Source organism: Ictalurus furcatus, chromosome 17, assembly GCF_023375685.1.
Source record: "Ictalurus furcatus strain D&B chromosome 17, Billie_1.0, whole genome shotgun sequence".
NCBI lineage: Eukaryota > Metazoa > Chordata > Actinopteri > Siluriformes > Ictaluridae > Ictalurus > Ictalurus furcatus.
In genome coordinates, this window is record NC_071271.1 from 10,913,108 (window position 1) to 10,936,782 (window position 23,675).

At 38.3% G+C, this 23,675-nt stretch overlaps 1 protein-coding gene across 3 annotated transcripts; it reads right to left on the bottom strand.

The window, feature by feature from the left end:
• Window positions 1-19: 19 nt before the first annotated feature.
• On the bottom strand, window positions 20-23,073 carry supt5h (SPT5 homolog, DSIF elongation factor subunit). Of its 3 annotated transcripts, none has more exons than XM_053647857.1 (30): window positions 22,941-23,073; window positions 22,230-22,329; window positions 15,971-16,130; window positions 15,795-15,860; window positions 14,833-14,844; window positions 11,827-11,896; window positions 11,645-11,713; window positions 11,471-11,536; window positions 11,334-11,364; window positions 11,175-11,243; window positions 10,746-10,997; window positions 10,511-10,600; window positions 10,357-10,427; window positions 10,115-10,220; window positions 9,934-10,027; window positions 9,712-9,848; window positions 7,619-7,774; window positions 7,254-7,400; window positions 6,966-7,112; window positions 4,447-4,572; window positions 4,223-4,307; window positions 3,996-4,103; window positions 3,054-3,156; window positions 2,773-2,900; window positions 2,582-2,687; window positions 2,331-2,489; window positions 2,061-2,229; window positions 1,762-1,965; window positions 1,305-1,400; window positions 20-375 (listed from the first exon to the last, which is right to left on the bottom strand). In XM_053647857.1, exons 2-30 carry the CDS (start codon window positions 22,314-22,316, stop codon window positions 235-237), a joined length of 3,255 nt encoding a protein of 1,084 aa, XP_053503832.1. In that variant the 5' UTR covers window positions 22,317-22,329; window positions 22,941-23,073; the 3' UTR covers window positions 20-234. The 3 variants fall into 3 exon arrangements, with proteins under 3 accessions (XP_053503832.1, XP_053503831.1, XP_053503833.1); XM_053647856.1 differs by having other exon boundaries at window positions 14,833-14,847; XM_053647858.1 differs by lacking the exon at window positions 14,833-14,844.
• Window positions 23,074-23,675: the final 602 nt, after the last annotated feature.

Consider the following 23,675-nt stretch of genomic DNA (forward strand, 5'->3'; position numbering starts at 1 on the left):
ATGTCTGAAGCATTGCAAATTGCAGTTTTTTAATTTTATTTTTTATTGACGTGGAATCCATTTGCCAGAAAGCAAGACATCAGTGATGATCTATAGCCACTATAACACTGACTAATAAAAAAAAATGCAAGTCATTTGAATTACCTCTTGATTTAACTCTATGATGGGACACAAAACCACAAATAAAAAATAAAAAATATTCATGTCTGATGCAGCTGTATAGAGTTCGTTTGTTCACACTTCCAGTTTTCCGAGGAAGCGGAGATTGAGAATTTTGAGCTGCTCGTCCAGCTCCATTCGGACGATGCCATCCTCTCCATCAATACTGAGCAGGACACCGGTGGCCTCTCTGTCTTCTCCCAAAATCACCTTCACCTGCATGTCACATCCACACATTTAATATATGTAATGCAAAAAATGTTCTTTCAGTGCTTTGAGCACCACAGTAGCTGTTATTTTTACTCCTATTCTGACATCATTTCATCTTACACAACCTATCCTAAAGACGGCCCAGGAAAAAAAGTGGGGTCTGTGAAGCTAAGCCAGAGGATCCATATTGTTTTCATTTATAATTACAGTTATTGGAAATCACAACCCACCATTATCAAAGATCATATTTATTATTAATTCTTAGTTATTAGCCTGTTTGCCTGGTCACTTGAATTGAATGGGTTTTAATCAAAACCATAATAACTCAATAACATCTAACTCACCTTAGATCTAATGTGTTTGGTCAGTGGAAATTTCAAGAATAGAAAAGAAAGCACTACAGCTCGAATTAATAGACAGTTTCTCCAGGATTTTGAAATTGTGGAAATGAATGCAAAAGCAAGCAAACGCCATCACAATATTTGGAGGAGCTTGCAATTTTTCAAAATTACTGTAGATTTGGGCAAAGCTGCATCGTGACGTCATCACAACGAGCATTCAGCCAAAATCCTCTTCAATTCACATACGTCGAACATGGGTACAGCTATGTTCATCGCGAAAGACCATGCGGAACAATTTCACACGATTGCAATTTCGCCAATTCAAGAATCAAAAAAGGCACAGCAAATTTTTTTAAATAGCCGTAGCAAAATCAAGCATTTTTTGGATGCAAAAAACTAACTGAAGAGACAACATATTTTTATATTATACATTAGGTTTATATATAAATCTGTGCTTAGGGGGTCCATGGAAATGATTTTATAGTTGAAGGCGTCCCTGGCAACAAAACGCTAGCGAACCCCTGGCCCAAGTAATCCTGATGCATCGAAATGTTGACTGTAGCTTTTGCAGTGTGTTTGTTTTGGCAACTGTACCTTGTTGTTTTTGGTCGGAGTCACAGGTTCCAGGTGTTCACTCGAGATGCTGACTACTTTCTCTGTTTCCTGCAGATAGACCGAGCACATGCCACCCTGCGTGCAAAACACAAACCGAGTCCAAGAGATAAGTGCCGACTGCCTTTCATGTGCACGAGCTTGCGATTTTTGTTTTGTTAATCACTCTTCACGGTCACATGAGATAACGCAGCTCTAACATTCACACTAAGGATTCAACACTTGAACACAAACTTAAAAAATCTTCAGCTTTTAAATAAATTAATAAAATATTATTAATTATATTATTATTATTAATAATAATAATAATAATAATAATAATAATAACAACAACAACAACAGTCGTCTTCAAAAGATACATGTAGAGCCAGAAGGTTAACATGACAATCAAAAGAGAATCAAAAAACAAAACAAAATAAGAAATAAAATAAGAGCTTACAGTCACGCTGCGGATGACGCCTGTCTGGTTGATGACTCCTCCATCCAGAAATGTGTCCTTGACACGCACCAGGATGTCTGTAGTGACCCAGTCACTGGAGGTCTGGTCAATGTTTGAGCCAGGGGTGTGAGGGTTGTAGCCGCCTGGGGATGGAGCCCCAGGAGTCATGGGGCTGTAGCCGACCGGGCTAGGGCTCGGACTTGCCTAAAGGTCATACAGTTAACCGTCATGTTAATTCACACTTCATTTGTATAGTTCTACCTAAAAAAAAAAAAGAAAGAAAAAAACAAGTGATGGACCTGGTATGCCATGGGTGAGGGTGTGGGGTGGTAGCTGGCTGGCGAGTGGGTGTTTTGGTAACCCACTGGACTCGGGGCCACCTGGTGATAACTCTGTGGACTAGGGCTAGGCTGATAAGAGCCCTGTGGAGACGGTGCTGCATATGGAGAATACTGGTCTGTGTTGTACCTGCAGAATAAATATACAGCCCCACGTTATGCTCCAAGTCCATCAAATCAGGCCAAAACAAGTATGACCACATACAAATACATGTCCAGAAATCGCCTCACATTGCTGGAGTTCCAGGAGTCTGGGGATTGTATTGGGGATTGACTTGTGGAGAGGGCACTTCTGGATAGCCAGGGGTCTGAGGATTAGGCGTGCCCCCATAGCCCTGAGGAGACGGTGAGGGCTCGTCATCATAACTGAACTCATAATCCTCATCCGGCCTGCGCAGAAAACAACATTAAGGCTAGGAAAATTAGAAGCATTAAATCTAAATTAAACTGGCTTATAATGTATGCAAGCCTTTCTCTCTTGCCTTGATGGTGTGTTGGGATTGTTGGGGTCCCAAGCTCCACTCTGTCCAGGTGTCCGGCTTCCATCATGCAGCGGGGTCTGGGAGCCGTAATGAGGTGTTCGGCTTCCTGTAACAAAGCAGACTTCTGGGAAAAAACCGCCAAAAACACAGCAAAGGGAGAAGCTTAAGTGATGCCTCTTAATTGGTCTTACCATCGTGGATGGGTGTCTGGCTGCCATACATCGGGGTACGAGAGCCTGAACCATACATGGGCGTCTGGGAGCCATACATTGGAGTGCGACCATGAGTGGAGGTCATTCCTCCGTGTCTCTTAGCACCACTGATTCATAAAAGAAAGAAAGAAAGAAAAAACAATTTTAAAAAAACCCTTTTGTGGAATTTCATGAATAAAGAATATCTTTAACTGAGGACAATCAATCATATATTTTGCTGTGAAGAGCTCCGTGATGAAACTTGAAAAAGGATGACATACACACTGGTCAGACGCTGACGGTCCACAGAAATAGTCTGACAGGTTGAGTGCAGCTCTACTCTTGCTGTTGATTCTGTGGCATCTTTGACCACCCCGATGTAACCTGTAAAAGGACAATAACCAGAGCCTTTAATGAAAAACATGTATGAATAGTTATAGCATTTTTGACTGATGATTTCCCACCAGGGAGCAGAAAAGAAAAAGGATTATTATGTAAAATTATGTAACTCAGTGCAGGAATTTCTTTAACAAAAGTGCTGCAATATAAAATATTTCAAACCCATCTCAAAGTATTGGAACAGCAAGGCCAATTCCTTTCTTTCTGTTATACACTGAAGAAACTTGGGCTTGAGATCAAAAGATGAATATGAGATGGTAGATCAGAATTTCAGCTTTCATTTCCTGATTTTTACATTTATATGTGTTAAACAACTTCGAACCAGACCACCCAATTTTTAGGTGAGTAAAAGCAGTGGAACAGATAGCCTTAAAGTAAATAACACTTAATATTCAGTAGCATATCCCTTGCTTGCAATAACTGCATTAAGCCTCCAACCCAATGACATCACCAAACATTGGTTGCATTCTTCTTTCGTGATGCTTTTCTAGGCTTGCACTGCAGTTTCTTTCAGTTATTGATTGTTGGGGGGGGGGGGGGGGTTCTCCCTTCGCTCTCCTCTTTATGAGGTGTAACGCATGCTCAATTGGCTTAAGGTCTGGTAATTGACTTGGCCAGTCTAACCCCCCCCCCCCCCCCCCTTTACCCATGATAAAGTTCTTTGTTGTGTTTACAGTGTTTTGGGTCATTGTCTTGCTGCATGATGAAGTTCCTCCCAATTAGATTGGATGCATTTCTCTGTAAACTGGCAGATGGGCACTGTATGTTCGGAGGGGACTGTATGTGCTGGACACACAAACCATATGGGTCATCACCACTCCTACCTTTGTATGGTCCTTGGGATATACGGACTGTCTGTCCAATCAGGTCATTGTCTCGTCTTCCACGACCACGTCCCATTCCACCGCCGCCACCTCCCCTCTGCATTTGACCTGGATGTGCAGACAACAGAATTTTGAAAGTTTAAACAAAATCACACAACATCCATCATTTGTTTTAGTATTTCATTTAGAATTATTCATGACATTGCTGAGGGCATAGCATCATTTACCCCCTCCTCCTGGGTGCATTGGACTGCTAATTCGAGGACTCATGGGAGCAAAACCACCAACAGTGAAATTGGTCACATCTCTAGGCTGTAATATCAAAATAGATCAATGTAACGTTAAATATTCTATAAGTAACAATAAAGAGGCCTTTTTTTTGCTTTTCAGGTTATTTTAGAGTGGTATGTGGTATAAGAGCACAATATTTGAAAGCTTATCGCAAACTTACCTTTGAACCGCCAGCCAGTACAAGATGGCGTGTCTTACAGACAAACATGCCTCCATTTTCAACAAGCTTCTTACAGTGAAGGAAGGCAAACCCCCGGAAGAGATGCCGAATTTCTCCCTCTCGCCCCTGTCAAAACACAATCATCAAGCGCAAATCCCTTACAAATTTTTCACATTAAATCTATTGTACTGTAGATACATTCTTTGAAGGATGTAACTGTAACAGTACACAAGACATAGGTAACTGGATAAATAATCCAAAAGCCTGGTGCACCTATCAAAACACAACATTGCCACTAAAATGTAAGGATTCCATGGGTGTAGATTTGGTTTGAACATTGGGGGAGGCTGAAGTGTGAATGTGTATGCTTCCTGATGTTTTTAATTTAATTAAAAATAATAATAAATTGGGAGACAAAAAAACATGTTATATCTGCAGTGTCATTACATAGTTATCCTCTGCTTATCTAGCTTTCTATCGATCTACCCATCCATCCATCTGTCTGATCTTATCAATCATCTACAAGTGTTTATGATCAAATGATATTCATTAAAACTAATTACACAGGGCATAATAACAGTCCAAATGAATGCACACTGTACCTGATTAAACCTTATACACATCATTAAGTGTGAACAACCTTGTTGTTGTTAATAACTGGAACTATTAAAATAAAATTAACATAACATGGCAGTTTTTCACAAATTTGTTTTATTGATGGTTATGGCTACATTGCAATAAATTAGCTAGCTAGCTATGATATATATGACATACAATATACTCGGCCAGAGCCATGTCACCCTGCAGTTCTTGCCTGGTTTCCCACTGAATTTAAGCAGGGTTGAGCTGGGTCAGTACCTGGATGGGAGACCTGAGAAAAACTAAAGTTAGTGAGCCGTGTTGTATGGAACCTGAACCAGACGGTATCAGTGGTGAACCGAATCCCATTCATCACCAGTGAACTAAAGTGTATCAAGTAATTACTTGTTTAACTGTATTGTTTTTGTATTGAATCATATACCAAGTATGGAAATGTTTAGTGGACCCTCTGACAGAGAGAGATTAACACCCCTAGAATTTTGTTATGGTTCTTCAATATGCCCAGCAGCAGACCAGAACAAGTGCATACCAGTATGATGTAAGTAACTGATAATTGAAGCCACTACTTTGTTGTAAATGACAATCCATGGGAGTTTGATTCACTTTAAAAGTCTGTCACATGATAGCTTTCACATGTCCTCCCCATCCCTCTTTCTAGCACATGGAGGCCAAGGTCACATGGCAGAGCATCTATAATCATTGGTCACAGGGAAGGAATAGTACTGCTCTGCTCGAGTGAAAAGGCAAAAGAATCAGCACTTATGGAATTGAACAGTATTAAAAATCAAAACGAGACTGTGGTTTTTGAATGATTTTTTTTTATGCAACCCTAGGCAGCAATTTTTAGTTCAATATCCTCTGACTGAGACTGAGCATCACCACTTAAACACTGTTGGAAAGGGATCAAATATACAGAAGATGCTGGAAAAGCAAAGAACGTTGCAGGACCTGGAGGATTTTTCTGAAGGACAGTGTGCAGTTTAACTGCTCAGGACAAACAAAAGGACTCATGAACAACGATCACAAAACAAAAAAGCAGTCGCTGATCATCCAGGTAACACAAACAGTATTAAGAATTGAGGGTACGTAAACTTCTGAACTGGTTCATTTGTGTAAATTCAGTTATTATTGTGTCTTGTGAACTATATGTAAACATCTGTTATGTGAAATAGTTTATTCAGGGCAGTATGAAATAAAAAACAAAAAATGCTTATTTAAAAAAAATAACAATTTGAAGATGCTACAAGGGGTATGTAAATTTATGAGCACAACTGTATTTTGTGTGGTTTACGGGTGCCTTGAACCTTGTAAACTGGCATTGCCATGTTTAAGCCACCAGCGCATACAGGCGCAACTCCAGACACTTCTCACTCTAGCTTATGCTGGTGTGAGAGACCACGGTCACTCATACAAACTCACACACAATTTCATTTTGTTGAACGTTCTTGCCCTCTTCTCTTATGACCTACATTTATATAAAACTTCAGAACTACATGTGATAAGTTGTTGCTGTTAATAATTCAATTCAATTCAATTTTATTTGTATAGCACTTTTTACAATAGACATTGTCTCAAAGCAGCTTTACAGAAATATCAACATGGTATACAGATATTAAAGGTGCGAATTTATCCCAACTGAGCAAGCCACTGAGTGGCGACGGTGGCAAGGAAAAACTCCCTAAGATGTTTTAAGAGGAAGAAACCTTGAGAGGAACCCGACTCAGAAGGGAACCCATCCTCATCTGGGTAACAACAGATAGTGTGAAAAAGTTCATTATGGATTTATATGAAGTCTGTATGGCCTTAGGAGCAGCCAATAATAAAGGTTACAAAATATTTTGACCCCAAGATTTTGATTTTGGACGCTATTCTTCAGTTCAGTGAGATATATTGAGATACGCAAGCTGATCTTTGCTTACCGAATGTGGTCCATCTATGACTTTGACAATGTCCTTTACATGGATGTTGTTCTGCTCAGAGTCCAGGGCGACAGCAAAGCGATTGTCCTTCCGCCTATTCACTGCCTGGTGCCGCACTGTCAGCACCTTACCATGCATGTTAAGTACCTGGGAGAAGGTCCACATACTGCAGGATTAGAATCATAAAAGCACCAACAGACTTTACACACTTATGGGTGCGATCTGAACCAGCTGTGAGCATATGTATATGATCAGAAAGATCCAATCAGATGACTGGACAGTCACTACCTGGAAGGTCTCTCTCTCCAACCGGACAATGACACCCACAGTTTGTGGATCCAGCTGAACCAGCTCCCCCCATTCATGCTGTCCTCCTGCATCAACTCCAGATGCAGTCTCTGAGCATAGCTGTAAGTCCCGAGGCAAGACCTTAAGCTGAAACGCACAATAAGATCATCAACGTGCTATATGTACAAGCAGTCAGGTAAAAATCATATTATCAAATAATCATGTGTTGAATCCCATTATAAAATGACTATACAGTGGTAAGTCTATGAAATCGTATGTGATCTTAAGAGTGCCATGACCATTGGGAAAAGGTCAGGTACGTTCTACAATGCTTACAGGTACTGAGGTGTTGTGATGCAGCTCACCTCATGCATTGTGAGATCAGAGAAGAGAATGACAAAGTTTTCTTCAACACGAACAATAAGGCCCGTGTCGCCTTCATAACGGCCAGCAATGACTTTCACATGGTCGCCCATGCGAAAGTACTTCCTCAACTCATGAGCTGGAAACTCTAGAGGGTCCTGAAGACAAAAAATTGAATCTGTAAGGCCAAAGTTTCAACTTCAGAGATTTTGCTACTGCGTGTTGAAAGTGTAGTAACTTTAACCTCTTTTACTGGTAGCCAAAAAATGGCATTTTTGTCTATTTTGGGGGTACCTGTGTTCAGCAATGATTTGTTTTGTGATATCACACACCACAGTAGTGGTTAATGGCTCCTATGAAAGTAGACACTTAAGACTTTAAGAATTAGCAGTTATTTCAAGTATTTCTTCTTTTACCTAACCTACCTGGGGCAATATATTCAGAATTTTTTTTTAATTATAAAAAAAATGATTTACTTTTAACACAAATGTTATATCTTCACAGCAAATGTTGATATCAATCCCATTCCTGGTCTCTAAGATGCCCCAAGTACTTGTCCATGAACACTCAAAATATGAGGAAGTTATCTCTAACCAATAAAATTGTGTGTAAGGTTATCCAAACACAGGTAAAAACCTCTCAAAAATGGCACAAAACCTCTCCAAAAGGCACCAAACTTCTCCAAATGACATAAAACCTCTCTAAATGGCACAAAGCCTTTAAAAATTGCAGACTTCGAGAAATAGCAAACATTTTTTTTAAATGCACAAAATAACCTCTCCAAAAGGCACCAAACGTCTCCAAAAGGCACCAGACCTCTCCAAATGGCACAAAATGCAAACAAATGGCAGTAGCATGAACTCTGTTACACAATGTGTAATTTTACACACACAAAAAAGTCTGAAACATACTTACAAAATATAATGTTTATTAAAAATAGTGCCAGAGCCCCAGGTGAATGAGCACTTGCTCTCCCAGACACACCAGTGACCCTTCTCCTCTGACTTCTTTGGGGGGGAAGATAGAGCCCCTCAACTCAATCCACATAGTCTTCCTCCAAAACTCAAGACCAACGGATGCACGCGTAAAAAGTTTGGTTGTGCTGACTACGCTTTTGATTTTCTCAGCCTCTGAGTGGTCACTCATGTCGAGATTGGGCTTGTTTGAAAGCTAGAAGTATCTACAATTGGTCCAAGTGTGTGTCAATCAAGCTGGAGTGCCCGATTAAAATTTAGGAGGCGGGTTGTTCAGCATAGCCAAAGCAGATTCGCGTTTTTTTTAGATAGTGTCTCAGTTCAGTTTATGGCTAATTACTAAATTCCAGAGGGGTGGGATATCAAAACACAATGCATTTTGAAGAGGACATTTGTGACTAAAAATGGAACTTTGCATTTGTTTTCTTCAATAAAGCTGATGGACTTTATACCGATGGAAAGGTGCATGATTTACAAAACCACAAGCGAACTGGATTTTCGTCTATGTAGGTAATGTAAGGTAGTAAACATTTATACAAGTCTGATCTTTGGTTTAAATGTTATAATTTTATTGTCAAAGTTGTATACAGTGTTCATCTATCAAAAAAGCTTTAGTCGTGCTCTCCGATTTATCTCTGCCTCAATGTTTTCGTGGAGAGGTGTGAATTGCTTGCCCAGCAGGGAGCTCAAACTTCAGCCTTTTCCCCATCCCCCTGCTCACCAGGAGTTAAGCACACAGTCATGAAACTGCACACAAAGAAAGCCACCAGTGTCCTGACTAATCTTTACCAGAACTAACTGCGGCGATAAAATAATTCATTTGTTTATACTAATTGAAAATGTCCGATAAGTCGTTTTTCATTCCGCCGGCAGAATGAACGCAAGTGTCGGGGTGAAAGGGGTTAATAAATTGGGTGCTCCTACAACAACAACTGAATTTTATTATTAAGATTTTACAAATTAATATAACAGTTTACTAATACTAATGCCTAAAGCACCACTGATAAGTTGCCTCATGCAGTAAAAAAAACCTTCGGAAACGTGAGAAACGCATAAGTCAACACACGACAAGACATTGACATAAGTCAACAAGACATTATAATCTAGTTGTGTGCATGTACCTTCAGGTCCTCATGCTTGGGCATGATTGTTATCTTGTTGCCATCTACACTGAGAATTTTCCCCTGAAGGTTGATCAGCTCACCCTCACACACCTCCACATTATCCCCAGCCTGGAGGTTGTGCTCTCGCTCTTTACCTGTAGAGATCAGTCAGTAACTTAGCACACTAATCCAAATCAATCCTTCTGTCTGACACACAAATTCCTAAAGTTTGAATCACACCTGTTGTTTCTGTCACCACTTCCAGATCAATGCCCTCAGGCTGATCCTCAAACTTCTCCAGTTCAGAGAGAGTTGGTTTAATGCCATCGGTGATCTACAGGGAAAACAACTGAAATCAACTACTCATCATTGTATCGTCTGTAACTATGTAGAACCAGGGCTGGAAGAAGATGTCTCTTACCACAGCAGACATGGCAAAACTTTTAAAGAGGAAGCCTTTGCGACTATATCGGTTTCCTTCAAATATCATAAAATCTCCATCATGGCTAACTTCCCCTCCAAGTGACCTAAAGAGAATGACATTCTATTTTTAGAAATCATATTTCTAAACAAAACAAAGCAAAAACACAAAAGACGTTACAGCATCACTGAAAACACAGGAAGCAAGAGATGCTCCTACAGAGACACTTCGGTCACTCTTACCTGATCTTCTCAGCGTCAAAGAGTCTTTGCGGTGGTCTCTTGAACTTTTTTCTCTTTGCAAACCAGTCTTTCTGTGAGAGTGATGAGGGATAAAATGGGCTTTAGGTCAGGAAACTCTTTTGATCAAATCATGTTTATATACGACAACTCTTACCATGCTCATCCTTGCTTTAATTCGATCCAAGTCAATTCGAGGAATCATTTTCAGTGATATTGTATTTTGGCTTGGTTCCACATAGTCAACCTAAAACACAAACTTCATGAATATCTAAACAACACGCACAAACAGCATCCTGGAAAATTCAATCTCTAAAACATGTCTCCTTTCTAGCATAATTTTTTTTTTCTTGATGTTCTACATTCACACTTGACAAGCTTGAGCACCCCACCTGCGCAATATCGTCTTTGTACAAGCCTCTTTTAAGCCGGACCCAGGATTTAGGTTTAAGATTTGTCACTTCTTTGACCACTTTGAGGACATCAGTCATCTCCTTAATGGGCACCATTTGCTGGTTCCAGAAGCCCATTCGCAGGTTTCCAACTCCTTCGATGGCAGCTTTGACATGGGTCTGCTTATATGCCTCAATATAGATATATCCCTTCACATGCTCAGGAGCCACTACTGATTTAATCTGAAGTGGCTGTGTTGAGAAAGAAAGGGGATAGGAAATAAAAATTAGATTAATATAACCATATTCGAAATAGATATATTCTAAAAAATGTGAACAAAGTTTTTGATTCATACTACACACACACCAAAAAGATCTTCTTATAAATATTTATCACTAAACATTGCTGGGTATTAATGAAGAACTTACTGTGTCAGTGCACTGGTAGGCAATGAATTTCCTCATTAACGCAATGGCAGTTGCTCTCTCCTCACCAATCTACACAGAAATATTAATATAAATAAGACCTACACAGTGCAATAAACATTTTAATTCCACAATTTAATGCATTATCTTAAACCTGCATACCTTACATTTGACTGTCCACAAATTTGGATCCCTGAAATACAGCGCATTTTTCACACATTACAAAGAGCGTCTTTGTAGAAGTCTACATTCAGAACATCATTTCATTTGATAAGGGAACTCCATAGACTATAACCTACTTGACACCAGGGAGCAACTGTTGCTGAGTGATGTCATCAGAAAGATCTTCTGATCCTCCATAGAAACTGGGAGGGGGGTTTGGGGGAAGAAAAATAAAGAAGTCTTAAACACGGTATATGACCACGAAAAACCACTGCCTACTCAAAAGAACTACTGATAAATGGATGACGTACTGTTCTCCTCCTGAAGACTTGGCATATTTCCTCATATAGTACTCTCCCAGCGCTTCCTCTCTGGAATCTCTATAGATGGGGAAAAAAGAAAAAAAAAAAAACAGTGTAGAATGATTTAATATGCCCAGCAGCTCATCCTGACAGGAGAAATCACAAACGTGGGCACACTTTCTCACTCATACCTCCATAGATTCTGCAGTCTGCGGGAACCGGAATGATCCTCATCCAGTGCTACAGGATCGAGGTTGGAAACTGAATAAAGGGAAAAAGATAGTGATTAGGGAAAAAAAAAAAAGAGAGAATAAAATGCTTTCAATTTTGAAAGCATAGTGTATCCACCTTACATTCAGCCAGGCACGTGCAGAAAAGGGGGTGGGGGGTGCGCTCTGGGGGCGTTCCCTTTTTCTAAATTATTTAAAAATGCCCCTTTCAACATTAATTAATAAACAAATATATTATGTAAAAATTATTCAAATGAACATAATAGCATGCACAAAACAGTAGCAAATAAATCACAAGAAAGTCAGAATTTTCCTATTTATTTGTCCGATTCGAGTCTGCAGGTATATGCTGAGATCACTAGCTCTTCTGCTAATCTTTTCATAATATTAGCAGCATTTTATATGCTTATAAAAGTTGTTTTCTAACTAATTGAGTGGGAATGTCTTGGTAAGTAAGCAGCACAGAATAATAATGAACCCACTTTTCAAGATCGTGAATATAGTTATACAATATACACATAGTAACTTTCCCCTTGTTTACTAATATGGTCAATTTTGTCCTGTACCCAAAGTGATCCGAAACAAGATCATTAAATTTTCAATTTATCTTTTTAAAATGAAATTTAGAAGGCAAACATGACAAGCTTTGAGAGTAAAAAGCCAGTTAAGCAAGCAGTGCTGCAGTTTTATGGAAATCAAGAGTGCTGCTGCCAAATGTAAATTTAATTGTGGAATGTAGTTTTACTGACTTTTACAGTAAGTGACACACAGTGGGTGTGTCACTACATTTGTGGATGGTAATCCCGTAGTTTTTTTTTTTATTATTATTTCACAATTTTTACATTTTCTTTTAAAGATGCTTTGGATTCATCTCCACTAAAATTTTGTTGTAATTATTCCTATAAATGTAAAAAAAATAAACTACCATTAGGTTATATTAGTAGTGTCATTCTCATATTCATTATTGTGACCACACACAGCCTGTTTACAATGTCTACCAGAGTGATAAGAATATGTAGTAAAATTAAAGTTAGAAAAGTAGTTAAAGTAGTTAAATTAGCTCTTTGGTGATACAGCCCTTTTTTAAATAATAATAAGAATAATAATAAACAACTATTTTATAGAGTGCCTTTAAAAGAGCTTCTCAAAGTGCTGTTCACAAAATAAGCATAAAAAAACCCCAATGATAGATAAATAAAAATAACAACAACAACAACAACAACAATAATAATAAAAGTAGACATCAGCAAGCAAATGCTAGTTTAAAAAAGTATGCTTGAGTAGAGCTTTAAATAGGTCAACGGTCTGAGCTTCCCTAAGTTCAAGAGGAAGAGAGTTCCAAAGGGTAGGAGAATAGACAGAAAAAGCCCTGTCACCCAGAGAACTCAAGCAGGTTTGTGGAACAGTTAACAAATTACACTGTGAGGAGTGCAGGCTGCGATTTGGGGTGTAAGGAATTAACAAAGCAGTTGAATAATGAGGAGCCAAGCCATGTAATGCTTTGTATGTCAGGACAATCAACATGGAACCTGACCGGGAGTCAGTGCAAGGACTCCAAAACAGGAGTAATATGATTGCATGTCCTGGTCCCAGTCAGGATCCTGGCTGTTTTCTGAGGTGAAAAAAGGATGCTTTAACAGTGCTCTGAACAAAAGAATCAAATGTAAGGCTGGTATCAAAAATGACTCCAAGGTTCCTCATTTCCCTTTGAGTCTCTAGAACAGAGCCATCAACAAACAGAGACAGTGGACCAGCTTTGAGAATATGATGACGAGAACCTATAAGAATAACTCTAGTTTTACAGCTATTCAATTCTATTAAATTACTGTGATTAACATCAGTATGAAACAGTTTTTTTACACTTGAGCCCCTGCCCCTGTGGAACTCTCTGCCAGTCCCTGCTTTCAGCCTACAGTCAGTAAGCTGCTTATCATTATCATCATTATTAGTATTAAAACTAATGTAACTGGTATTTAAGCTAAACTATGTGTGGATATGTTAGGGGAATGGCTGAGTTAGCTAACTGCTACTAATGGTAGGTAGTTCATCAAGTTGTTGTCTGGACCAGTGACTCGAGGTGTGCGTGGAACTCCCAAAATAATTCAGACAAACCCTGACCACACCTGCAGTTATTATTGTTTGCACCAGCCCGTGATATGTTCTGATAAACCCAGTTTGCTCTGTTTTTAAAAAAAAAATATAGATAAATGAGTAAATCACTGTGACCCTGACGGTGGATGAATGAAAGCAGTTAATGCATCATTCAGCACTGGAAGGGAATAGAAGGGTTCAGATTAGGCTTATGCAATATCGTTTTTTCAATTTTAATATTTTGTATAAATCATAATTTAATATAAACAATTTCACATTTAAGGAGAGGGGAGGCATAAAGATATTATTAGTTATGCATATATACACACACATATATATAAATATATACATCTTACAAACATTCAACCACTCGTTCTTGAGATATCGTGCTAACGATAACCTAGGACGAACTGACACCAGAACACATGATGCCTCCTCCACATAAAAACAGCATTCTAATTATTACCACCGTCACCAAGTGTTCACTGTAGGCCTATTTAATGTGAGATTGGGAGAAAGGGCAAAGCGTCAGGGAGAATATTGGAGAATTCAAAACACCTGCGCTCATCATTCCAAATTAATACATGCCTCATCTCCCATTTTATTGGGGTGAAAAAGACTCAGATTTTGGATTTTTTTTTAACAAGTGTCACAGGATATTGTGGCAGCATAATATCGTGTAGGGATGACAATCATCGTTAAATAATTGTTTTACTTATACATTGTTATATCGCAACAAACCTTGATTCACCTTAGGATCTTAAATTATGAGAAACTACAGACCTTGGATGTAATAAATTGTACCAAAAATGCAAAGATTCTTCATGTGAGCTGATAAACTGGATGCATTTATAATCACAGTAGTGAAACACATACCTTCAGCCTCCTCTGCTTGAGTCCAGCGGAGATTTGTAGAGGGAGGAACATGAGCCATAATACAATTTCATGTGCATACAGCAATTGCAGGCAAGGGCACAGATACATACACAAAAATAAACCAAAGAAGGGGAAAAAGGAAATAGAAAGAAAAAAAACCATCAATAATGAGCAGGCACTGAATGGTATTTATTTTAGAGATGGAGATCATGCCAAAGTCCTTGTTAGTTGATGCAATAAGCATGGGAGTTTACTAAATTCACTACATTTTTTAACTGAAAGGAGCAACTTCAGGCAAACGATCACAAGTTGGTTTCCCTTGAGATCTTACCAATAACTTTACATTCCTAATGTTCGTAAAGTTGAAGTTATTCATCAGAATCAGAACTACATAATGTTAAATGGAAACTATTTCTAGAACCTGAGAGAAAAGCCAAAACATGTATTTGCCATCCTTGCTCCTTAACCAGAAGGTGTGCAATTTGAACATTAGCAAAACAAATGCATGACATGTGTTATGTGAGCCACATAGTATGGGCATGAATTTGAACGAATATGGGAATTGTGAGAATTAAGTCAATTAGACAAAGAAAACAAAGATCAGAGAAATCTGGAGTTGGTTTACCGTTAACTGAAGAAGGCATGCACAAGAGACAAAGAATTATGAGCACAGGGAATACAATCAAATAAACTAGCACCAATTAAAATCATGTTAGATAAACACGTTTGTGAAATTGCTATAGTTAAAACTTGCTTGCTAACATTGTACATTGGTCTGTTACATGCCTTTTAATACTTAATCAACTAATAATCAGTCTTGCACCAATACTAGCAGAAGTCATTTAGCAAAGCCTAGCATTTACATACAAGCCTTTAAATCTTAATACAGTAATACTAAAAAAGTATTACATCTAAAAACAAACCAATAATTATCATTACGAGACGCTTTGTGAAAAGCTCACCTTTCTCCAAAATATCCTCGGCTCCTTCCTCCCACTGATCATCATCTTCATACTCATCGTCAACGTCTAATCACAGGACAGAAACACAACCGTAAATCAGCGCAAAATAAACTAATGTATTGGGCTCTTTAGGAAAAGTGCTCGAAACCAGAGAGATTAAATTTTGGTAGTTTTACCAGCTTCATCTAAGATAAAGCCTCCATGACGAGGTTTCTTTCGAGGACGGTCATCATCCTCTTCCTCTTCCTCATCATACTCCTCCTCATCTTCCTCCAAGTCCTCCCCCTCTTCTTCAGCTTTGTCACTACCAGCAACACTTCCTTGACCTTCGTCCTCCTGAAAGGGATATACCATTCTCATCAACTTGAAACTGTAAATTAATCTTTTAATTTATCATTACATTATCAATATACAGTAGGGCTGCACGATTATGGCCAAAATGATAATCCCGATTATTTTGATCAATATTGAGATCTCGATTATTTATCACAATTATTAATTGATTTTAGTGACAACATATTTTCACATTTATTAGTGACACATTTTAGTGACACACTTTCACATTTATAAAGTTTTCTCATGCCACAATATAACACACACCTAGCATGAGAAAATTTGAGCTGGTCAATTATGACAGAATTGTCTGGATTGGCTGGAGTCAGTTCTCGAACCGCTCTGTGTATATTGTGTATATATCTGAATAATCTCATGTAGGATGTGATTGGGTGAGTTCATTTACCCGTCAGATAAAGCGCGTCACAAAGCGCTTTAGTTTTAATGGTGTTCATTACTTACGCTCTGATCAGGATTTTTACAGCCGATACGATCCAGATACCAATCTTTTTTTATTTAAACTTTAATCAGGAGGTTTATCATAAACAGTTAAATGTAAGCCCTCTGCTCATGGTCACTGTTAATTGAATTAAAACAATAGCAATGAGACATACTGTTGGCTATTTGATAAATAAACAAGCATAAAATATTTATTTTTAAATATCTTAAACAATAGAGAGTCCTAATTAAAAGTAGACTAACACAAAAATTATCCATATTAGAAAAAAGGCTAATAGCTTTCGATGGAAACAGCGAACAAAGCTTAATGTCAAACTGATATTAAATTCAACTCATAGTAATTAAACATTTTCATTTCTCATTTTATTTATATTTTATGAAGTTATTATTATATCTATTTTTATATTAAATGATTTATTTACAACTGAGCACATTTTCTGTCTTTACATTTTAGTAGTTTTATTTTTGTTTGTTTATCAGTTTTAGATGGGTTCCCCCAGTACAGTGTCCATGTCTGCTGATAATATTGTGTTTTGGGGGATTACATCAAAACATGGAAACTGGAGTTGAATTTTCTAGTAATATCTGGCAACCATGAGTTTAATGAAGTGAATTAGAATTAGTGAATGGAGAGCGGCAGTGTACTGTATTATTTACAGACCGAACAGTTGCTACTATTGATTATGATTGGTGAGGAATTATTTAATAAATAAGTTTGAATTAAACCCACCTTGTAGCGTTATTATTAATTTACTCCGCATGAAGCCGCTGTGTCTACACTAGCAGGTGAAAGTTCAGGTTATTTTGCTGGATCAATAAAAGATGGCGGTTTGTGAGATCAGGAAGTTGAAGCAGATGTTCAGTGTTACTCTTCATCATAATGGCTTCTCTGCAGTATTTAACCCTCTTACCCCGTATGGCCGAAAAACCGGCTTGCCCGTCTTTGATCTATTCCCGTAAGGACGATATACCGGCTTGGTCGTCTATGCCAAATCCCCGTAAGGCCGATATAGAGGATTTACAATGTAAACGTTATCCTGTAAGGCCGGTGTACCGGCATTACTCTGCTATGATTCCTTACTTATTTAATTATTATTTTTTAAGCCGGAAGGTTGATGACGTCATGACGTGATTATGACATTACGCCGTCATTACGATGAAGCTGATCCAAGCGTGAATATTGGTGTACCAGTAGAAGTGAACTAAAAATGCCAGAGCGAAAAGCTAATCGTGTTCCAGCTAAAGTTACACCTACAGTGAACACAGGTACATCTAAAACAGTGAAAAAAAAAAAAAGAAACCATACACAGTTACACAGGCGAGAGCGAGGATTCTAGATAGTGACAGCAGTGAAAGTTCAGGCGATGTTGAAACTGAAACTGATAGCGACGCAATCTCTCCTGATTCAGACCCTGATCCGTCTTCATCTTCAGCATCAACCAGTGCGACTGACACTGCAGGGGTTTAGAGTCATAACCTGACCATCACTGTGCATTCGTGAAAACACTACCTGCTGGTCTGATTATCACCAGAAAGTTGACTTTTGGTGCTAAAATGCATTTATTTATTTATTATTTACTTGAATTTATTCAATTAAAATGTTGATTTTGGCCCAGGAACTCAGGGTTGGCGTGCTGTTTCTCTGGGGAGTATAGGGTTATGGGACATAATACTGTGGGAACTTAGGAGTAAGAGGGTTAAACATTTGTTCGGTTGACTGAGGTGATGAAAAGCAGTGTGAAAGTAACTGTTGCGCGGTGTAGATGTATTTTGGACTTCCTTTAGTTTTTATTCTGATTGCATCATACAACTCCGAACAGGTCACTCGCACCGGTGTGCAAAGTACTTTTCAGTCACAAATGCTAGTGAAATGGTCACACTGTAGAGCCCCGAGTTGATCTGCAAAGTTTTTTCCTGTTCGGCGTGATGAGGTTTAATGACCTCTATTTAGCATCGTGCTATTTAGCATCGTGTTAATTTCATGATTTCCCCTAGCGCAAGCACTGGAGCTCGAAGCGAAGCTAGCAGCTTGAGGGATAAAATGCTAATTCCGTTTCGGGGTTTTGGCACTACAAAATGACATCATCCCTGCGCTGCCCTATGTCATTGGCTTTAGTGTAGGAAGCGCTTGATTTGATCTGCAGCGGAGTTTTCTATGAGCGGAGGATGAACTTTAAACGTGAATATCGCAGTCGATCATGTTCATTTAATCGTGGGCAGTCAAAATCGTAATCGCGATCGATATTCGATTAATTGTGCAGCCCTAATATACAGCTTAAAAGTAATGCAGTGGCATGTTTAAATTACACAGAACACATTTTGGCTACTACTGTTTTAAAGGAACCTGCGTGCCCACAAACAATAACAGAGAGACCAAGCTCACAACGGACAAACATCTTTCTTGCTTGCTTGTGCATAAACAGAGAGCAAGTCTTTTCACATTCGTACGGAAATTTCAAATGTAATTAAATCTGACAGATCAAATTAAAGAATAAGGAAGTATCTCAGTAAGGTGTTGGACCTTTGGCACGGATCCTACAAGCCTCTGGAAACGTAATCGGGTGATGAACATTCTTCCTGAAGATATTCCCTCAGTTGATGTTTTGAGATGGTGGTGCAGAGCACTGTCTCACAGGTCGCTCTACAATTCTTCCATACAGTGAGGGAAAAAAGTATTTGATCCCCTGCTGATTTTGTACGTTTGCCCACTGACAAAGAAATGATCAGTCTATAATTTTAATGGTAGATTTATTTGAACAGTGAGAGACAGAATAACAACAAAAAAATCCAGAAAAACGCATGTCAAAAAATGTTATAAATTGATTTGCATTTTAATGAGGGAAATAAGTATTTGACCCCTCTGCAAAACATGACTTAGTACTTGGTGGCAAAACCCTTGTTGGCAATCACAGAGGTCAGACGTTTCTTGTAGTTGGCCACCAGGTTTGCACACATCTCAGGAGGGATTTTGTCCCACTCCTCTTTGCAGATCTTCTCCAAGTCATTAAGGTTTCGAGGCTGACGTTTGGCAACTCGAACCTTCAGCTCCCTCCACAGATTTTCTATGGGATTACGGTCTGGAGACTGGCTAGGCCACTCCAGGACCTTAATGTGCTTCTTCTTGAGCCACTCCTTTGTTGCCTTGGCCGTGTGTTTTGGGTCATTGTCATGCTGGAATACCCATCCATGACCCATTTTCAATGCCCTGGCTGAGGGAAGGAGGTTCTCACCCAAGATTTGACGTTACATGGCCCCGTCCATCGTCCCTTTGATGCAGTGAAGTTGTCCTGTCCCCTTAGCAGAAAAACACCCCCAAAGCATAATGTTTCCACCTCCATGTTTGACGGTGGGGATGGTGTTCTTGGGGTCATAGGTGTTCTTGGGGTCGTAAGTTCATTACTTGACTGCTGTTTTGCATAATAATGTTACATTATTTGGAAAATTGGATTTAAAAAAATCTGTTAAATTTTATCATTACAGAACTGAATGAATAATAATATTTAATTTTGTTTTTGTTTTGGTGTGTTCATTTCAATAAAAGTGTGATCATTTTATTGGTTTGTAGTTTTTCAATTCAGATGAATTACATTCATGAAATGAATTAAAAAGTCTTATATTATTAATATATTATATTAATTATATTATTAATTATAATTATTAACTATATTATTAATATTAAAAATATTAACACAATTATACAAAAAGCTATTTTAAAATGGGTTTTTACAAAAAATTCATTTTCGGTTTTCGCTCAAGTGCATCCTGCATTTTCGGTTTTGGCCCAGAATTTTTCTTTCGGTGCAACACTAGTAGTAAAAATTGGGAGGTTTATTTCATTGGAATGAGGTATACAAGCTCATGTGACAGTCTGGGAAAACCCACTTTAGCAATATTATGCCATTAAGATAAAGGTAAACCAGATTTTAACTGGGCTTGTCAAGATAATTACATTATTGACTTAACTTATGATATATTTCCATGACCTCGAACATTTTTGCTGACCACGGTATTGCCCGTTGTGTTTACGCATATTTGTTTATATAAGAATGAAAGTCACCAACATATTAACCATTCTGTTTCTGTCCTCTTGTCTGCCCTTAGGCTGTCAAATTAAAATGTCAAATATTCGGTGAATTTAAGATAAAAATGCACAAACTGTGCATTCGATTTTTAAGATGTGTAGCATGCACGAGCGCCGATTCTAATTAAAGCATACTGTTAAAAATGACATGCAAGATATTAACAATGCAATAACAGTGTTCGTTTTTTGAAGAAGAAAAATCTAGAAAGAATAGTTCTAGTGTTTGAAATAATCCAGTCAGACTCAGTAATATCGGGGATTGAGCCGCTTAAGCTGTGTGAACTGAAGCTGAACACTGAATGAACAGCGGTAAACTGAAGCACTTCACTAAAGGGTTAATAAACTCACTCGAACACATCCTATACACACGTGAGATTAATCAGACGTTTACACAACATAAACCTAATATTACAACTAATGCACAAAATGACACGGATACACAAGTGAGCTTAAATTTAAATAAGGCGCTAGGTAGAATGGGTAAATCACGCTGTGAATACGCTCTTTTATTTTCCATTACAATTCCAATGTCTGAATAGTGTTAAGAATGAAAAGGTCATTGCTCTCTGAAAAGGTGTACTTGCATTATTATGCTATTATATCACTGTCATAAAATTATCATAGACTTACAATAATAATGAACATCACAATTATTTCTGGGACAATACATCTTCCAACAAAAGCAGTTCAGTGACAGGCCTAAGTTTCACTTACTATCTAGTATATAGAAACACATGCATCCCGCCTACTATATGGTATATAGAAACAGATGCACCCCGCCTACTATATAGTATATAGAAACATGCATCCCGCCTACTATATAGAAACAGATGCATCACGCCTACTATACAGTATATAGAAACACATGCATCCTGCCTACTATATAGTATACAGAAACATGTATCTCACCTACTATATAGTATATAGAAACACGTATCTCACCTACTATATAGTATATAGAAACACATGTATTTCTCCTACTATACAGCAGGTAAGTGTGCAGTTTCGGACGCAGATGTACTCTCTTTTTAGCGTCAAACGGTTGAACAACTGCTGTGTGTGTGTGTGTGTGTCCTGTCACAAAATGCAATGAAAAATCCTACATGACGTTAATAGTGTGATTAAGGTGTGTATGTGTCTATAATGCACTTCGATAATGCGACTAAAACAGGAATACTCCACATGTCTTAACTCCATTTGTGTTTACTTCGAGTATGACTTTAGCCAGATTAAGGTCATCAATAATCGCTGTTTACATGGTAGTTTCTTAATCAGAGTACTGTCTTAATCTGGTTAATATCGAAATATTGTTGTCCATGTAATCGTACTGAGTAACTCATTTCCCGTGGTGGTAAACTTGTCATTCTTTCATATTTAATGATGATTTTCCATAAGTAGATTAGTTTGTAAATGTAGATGCGAAGGGAATCTTTTTAATGCTTTCCCCCCGTTCCCTTTTCACTTTTGGGGGTAAAATGTAAGCAGATTTTTTTTTTTATTTAATGCTCTAATTTTACTTCTGGTTGAGATTCATTTTCAGTGTAGTAATTAAATGGCTTTACTTCATTCTCCTCGGCCTCGACCTCCTCAGCCTCGCTGCTCCTCTCGCTCTGATTGTCTGAAAAGTCGCTATCGTCAGTGTCAGACATCACTGTGCTTCACCTGTTCCACACACACACACAGAGTAATAAGTGCACTGGCAAAACAAAAATAAACTAGCAGAGAAGAGATATAGAGCTGCCTAAACCTGAACTTCTCTCGTTGGGAATCTAACGCCTGACAGCACTAAAAATCTATTTCACCTGTGAGCTTGAGGATAGCATTTAGCCAGCTAACGACAAAAGGGTTTCGCTAAAGAATACACCCAAACACTTAAGTAAAGAGAACTGTACGAATTTGATGTGTGAGCGTGCTTTTATATGAATATAATTAGCTAATTTACTAAGCTAATAGGCTAACAATAATCTAGTGGCTAGCTAGCTAGCATATTTGCTACCTAGTGAGTGAAACGGCATCTTTCAAACAAAACATACATGAAAAAAATAGCACACGTCAAATAATTTCCAACAATAGCTTTGTGGTTATATATATATATATATATATATATATATATATATATATATATATATCGGAATACCGACAGACTCTCGTTATCTAGTTAGCGTTAGCGGGATTTAATAGCCAGCTGTTGGAGCAATGTTCAAGAGCAGCTCAGTTTTAAACACTGTGTTGTATTAGAAAACATTCACTTATTACTAAAGCATACTTCTTACCTTTGGGTGTAATCAATGTTAATACAAACAAGCAAGTGAGTAAATTATAAATATTATTGGGTTTAAACAGTTCCGCTCGCGCTGGGAAAACTACGGCTGTTTTCGCTGAACGGCACCACCCCCCGCACACAGATTCTGCTTCCGTTTCCGGTCCGCACAAAGGAACAGCGCCGCCGCATGTCGTGGAGAAACAACACATCAATACATGTCTGTATCAGTACAAACGCCAAACAGTACGGAGAAATATTTGACCCTACGACCCTAAATAAACTGTAGGTAGGTAGGTAGGTAAGTAGGTCAATGTCATGTAACAATACATAATAAATACATAATAAGCCTTTTTAGTGACATGCCTTCAAACAAATTGTGCCAGTCACCGTATGGATCCAGTACAGAGAGAACATATGTAAAACATTACAATTAAGCACACTCTAATCACATTATCCAACATTTGGCATTTCTGAAGCCTGCTGTATCATCCAGCTTAGTCTAACCAGCTGCCAAAGCACAGACCGAGCTGGTCAAACTGGTAGACAAGCCTGAGCATACTCTTCATAGTCATCTGTGAATCTATTGTTGTACTAAGACAAAAGAAGGTTGACGTAGTACACTACAAATGAATTTTGTACATAAGGAGTGGTCAATGTAAAAAAACAAAACAAAACAAAAAAAACCCAAACCAAAACAAGCAGTCAGAACCTATCATTTAGCACAGGAACTTGAGTCTGTGTTCTC

What these genes read in the sequence shown, in the direction of transcription:
- supt5h (XM_053647856.1), bottom strand. Translation starts at nt 22,316, where the DNA reads ATGTCTGACACTGACGATAGCGACTTTTCAGACAATCAGAGCGAGAGG. An exon ending in AGACTGCAGAATCTATGGAG is followed by an intron (nt 11,714 to 11,826) that starts GTATGAGTGAGA and finishes CCCCATCTATAG; the next exon opens with AGATTCCAGAGAGGAAGCGC. An exon ending in AAGTCTTCAGGAGGAGAACA is followed by an intron (nt 11,537 to 11,644) that starts GTACGTCATCCA and finishes CCCCCCTCCCAG; the next exon opens with TTTCTATGGAGGATCAGAAG.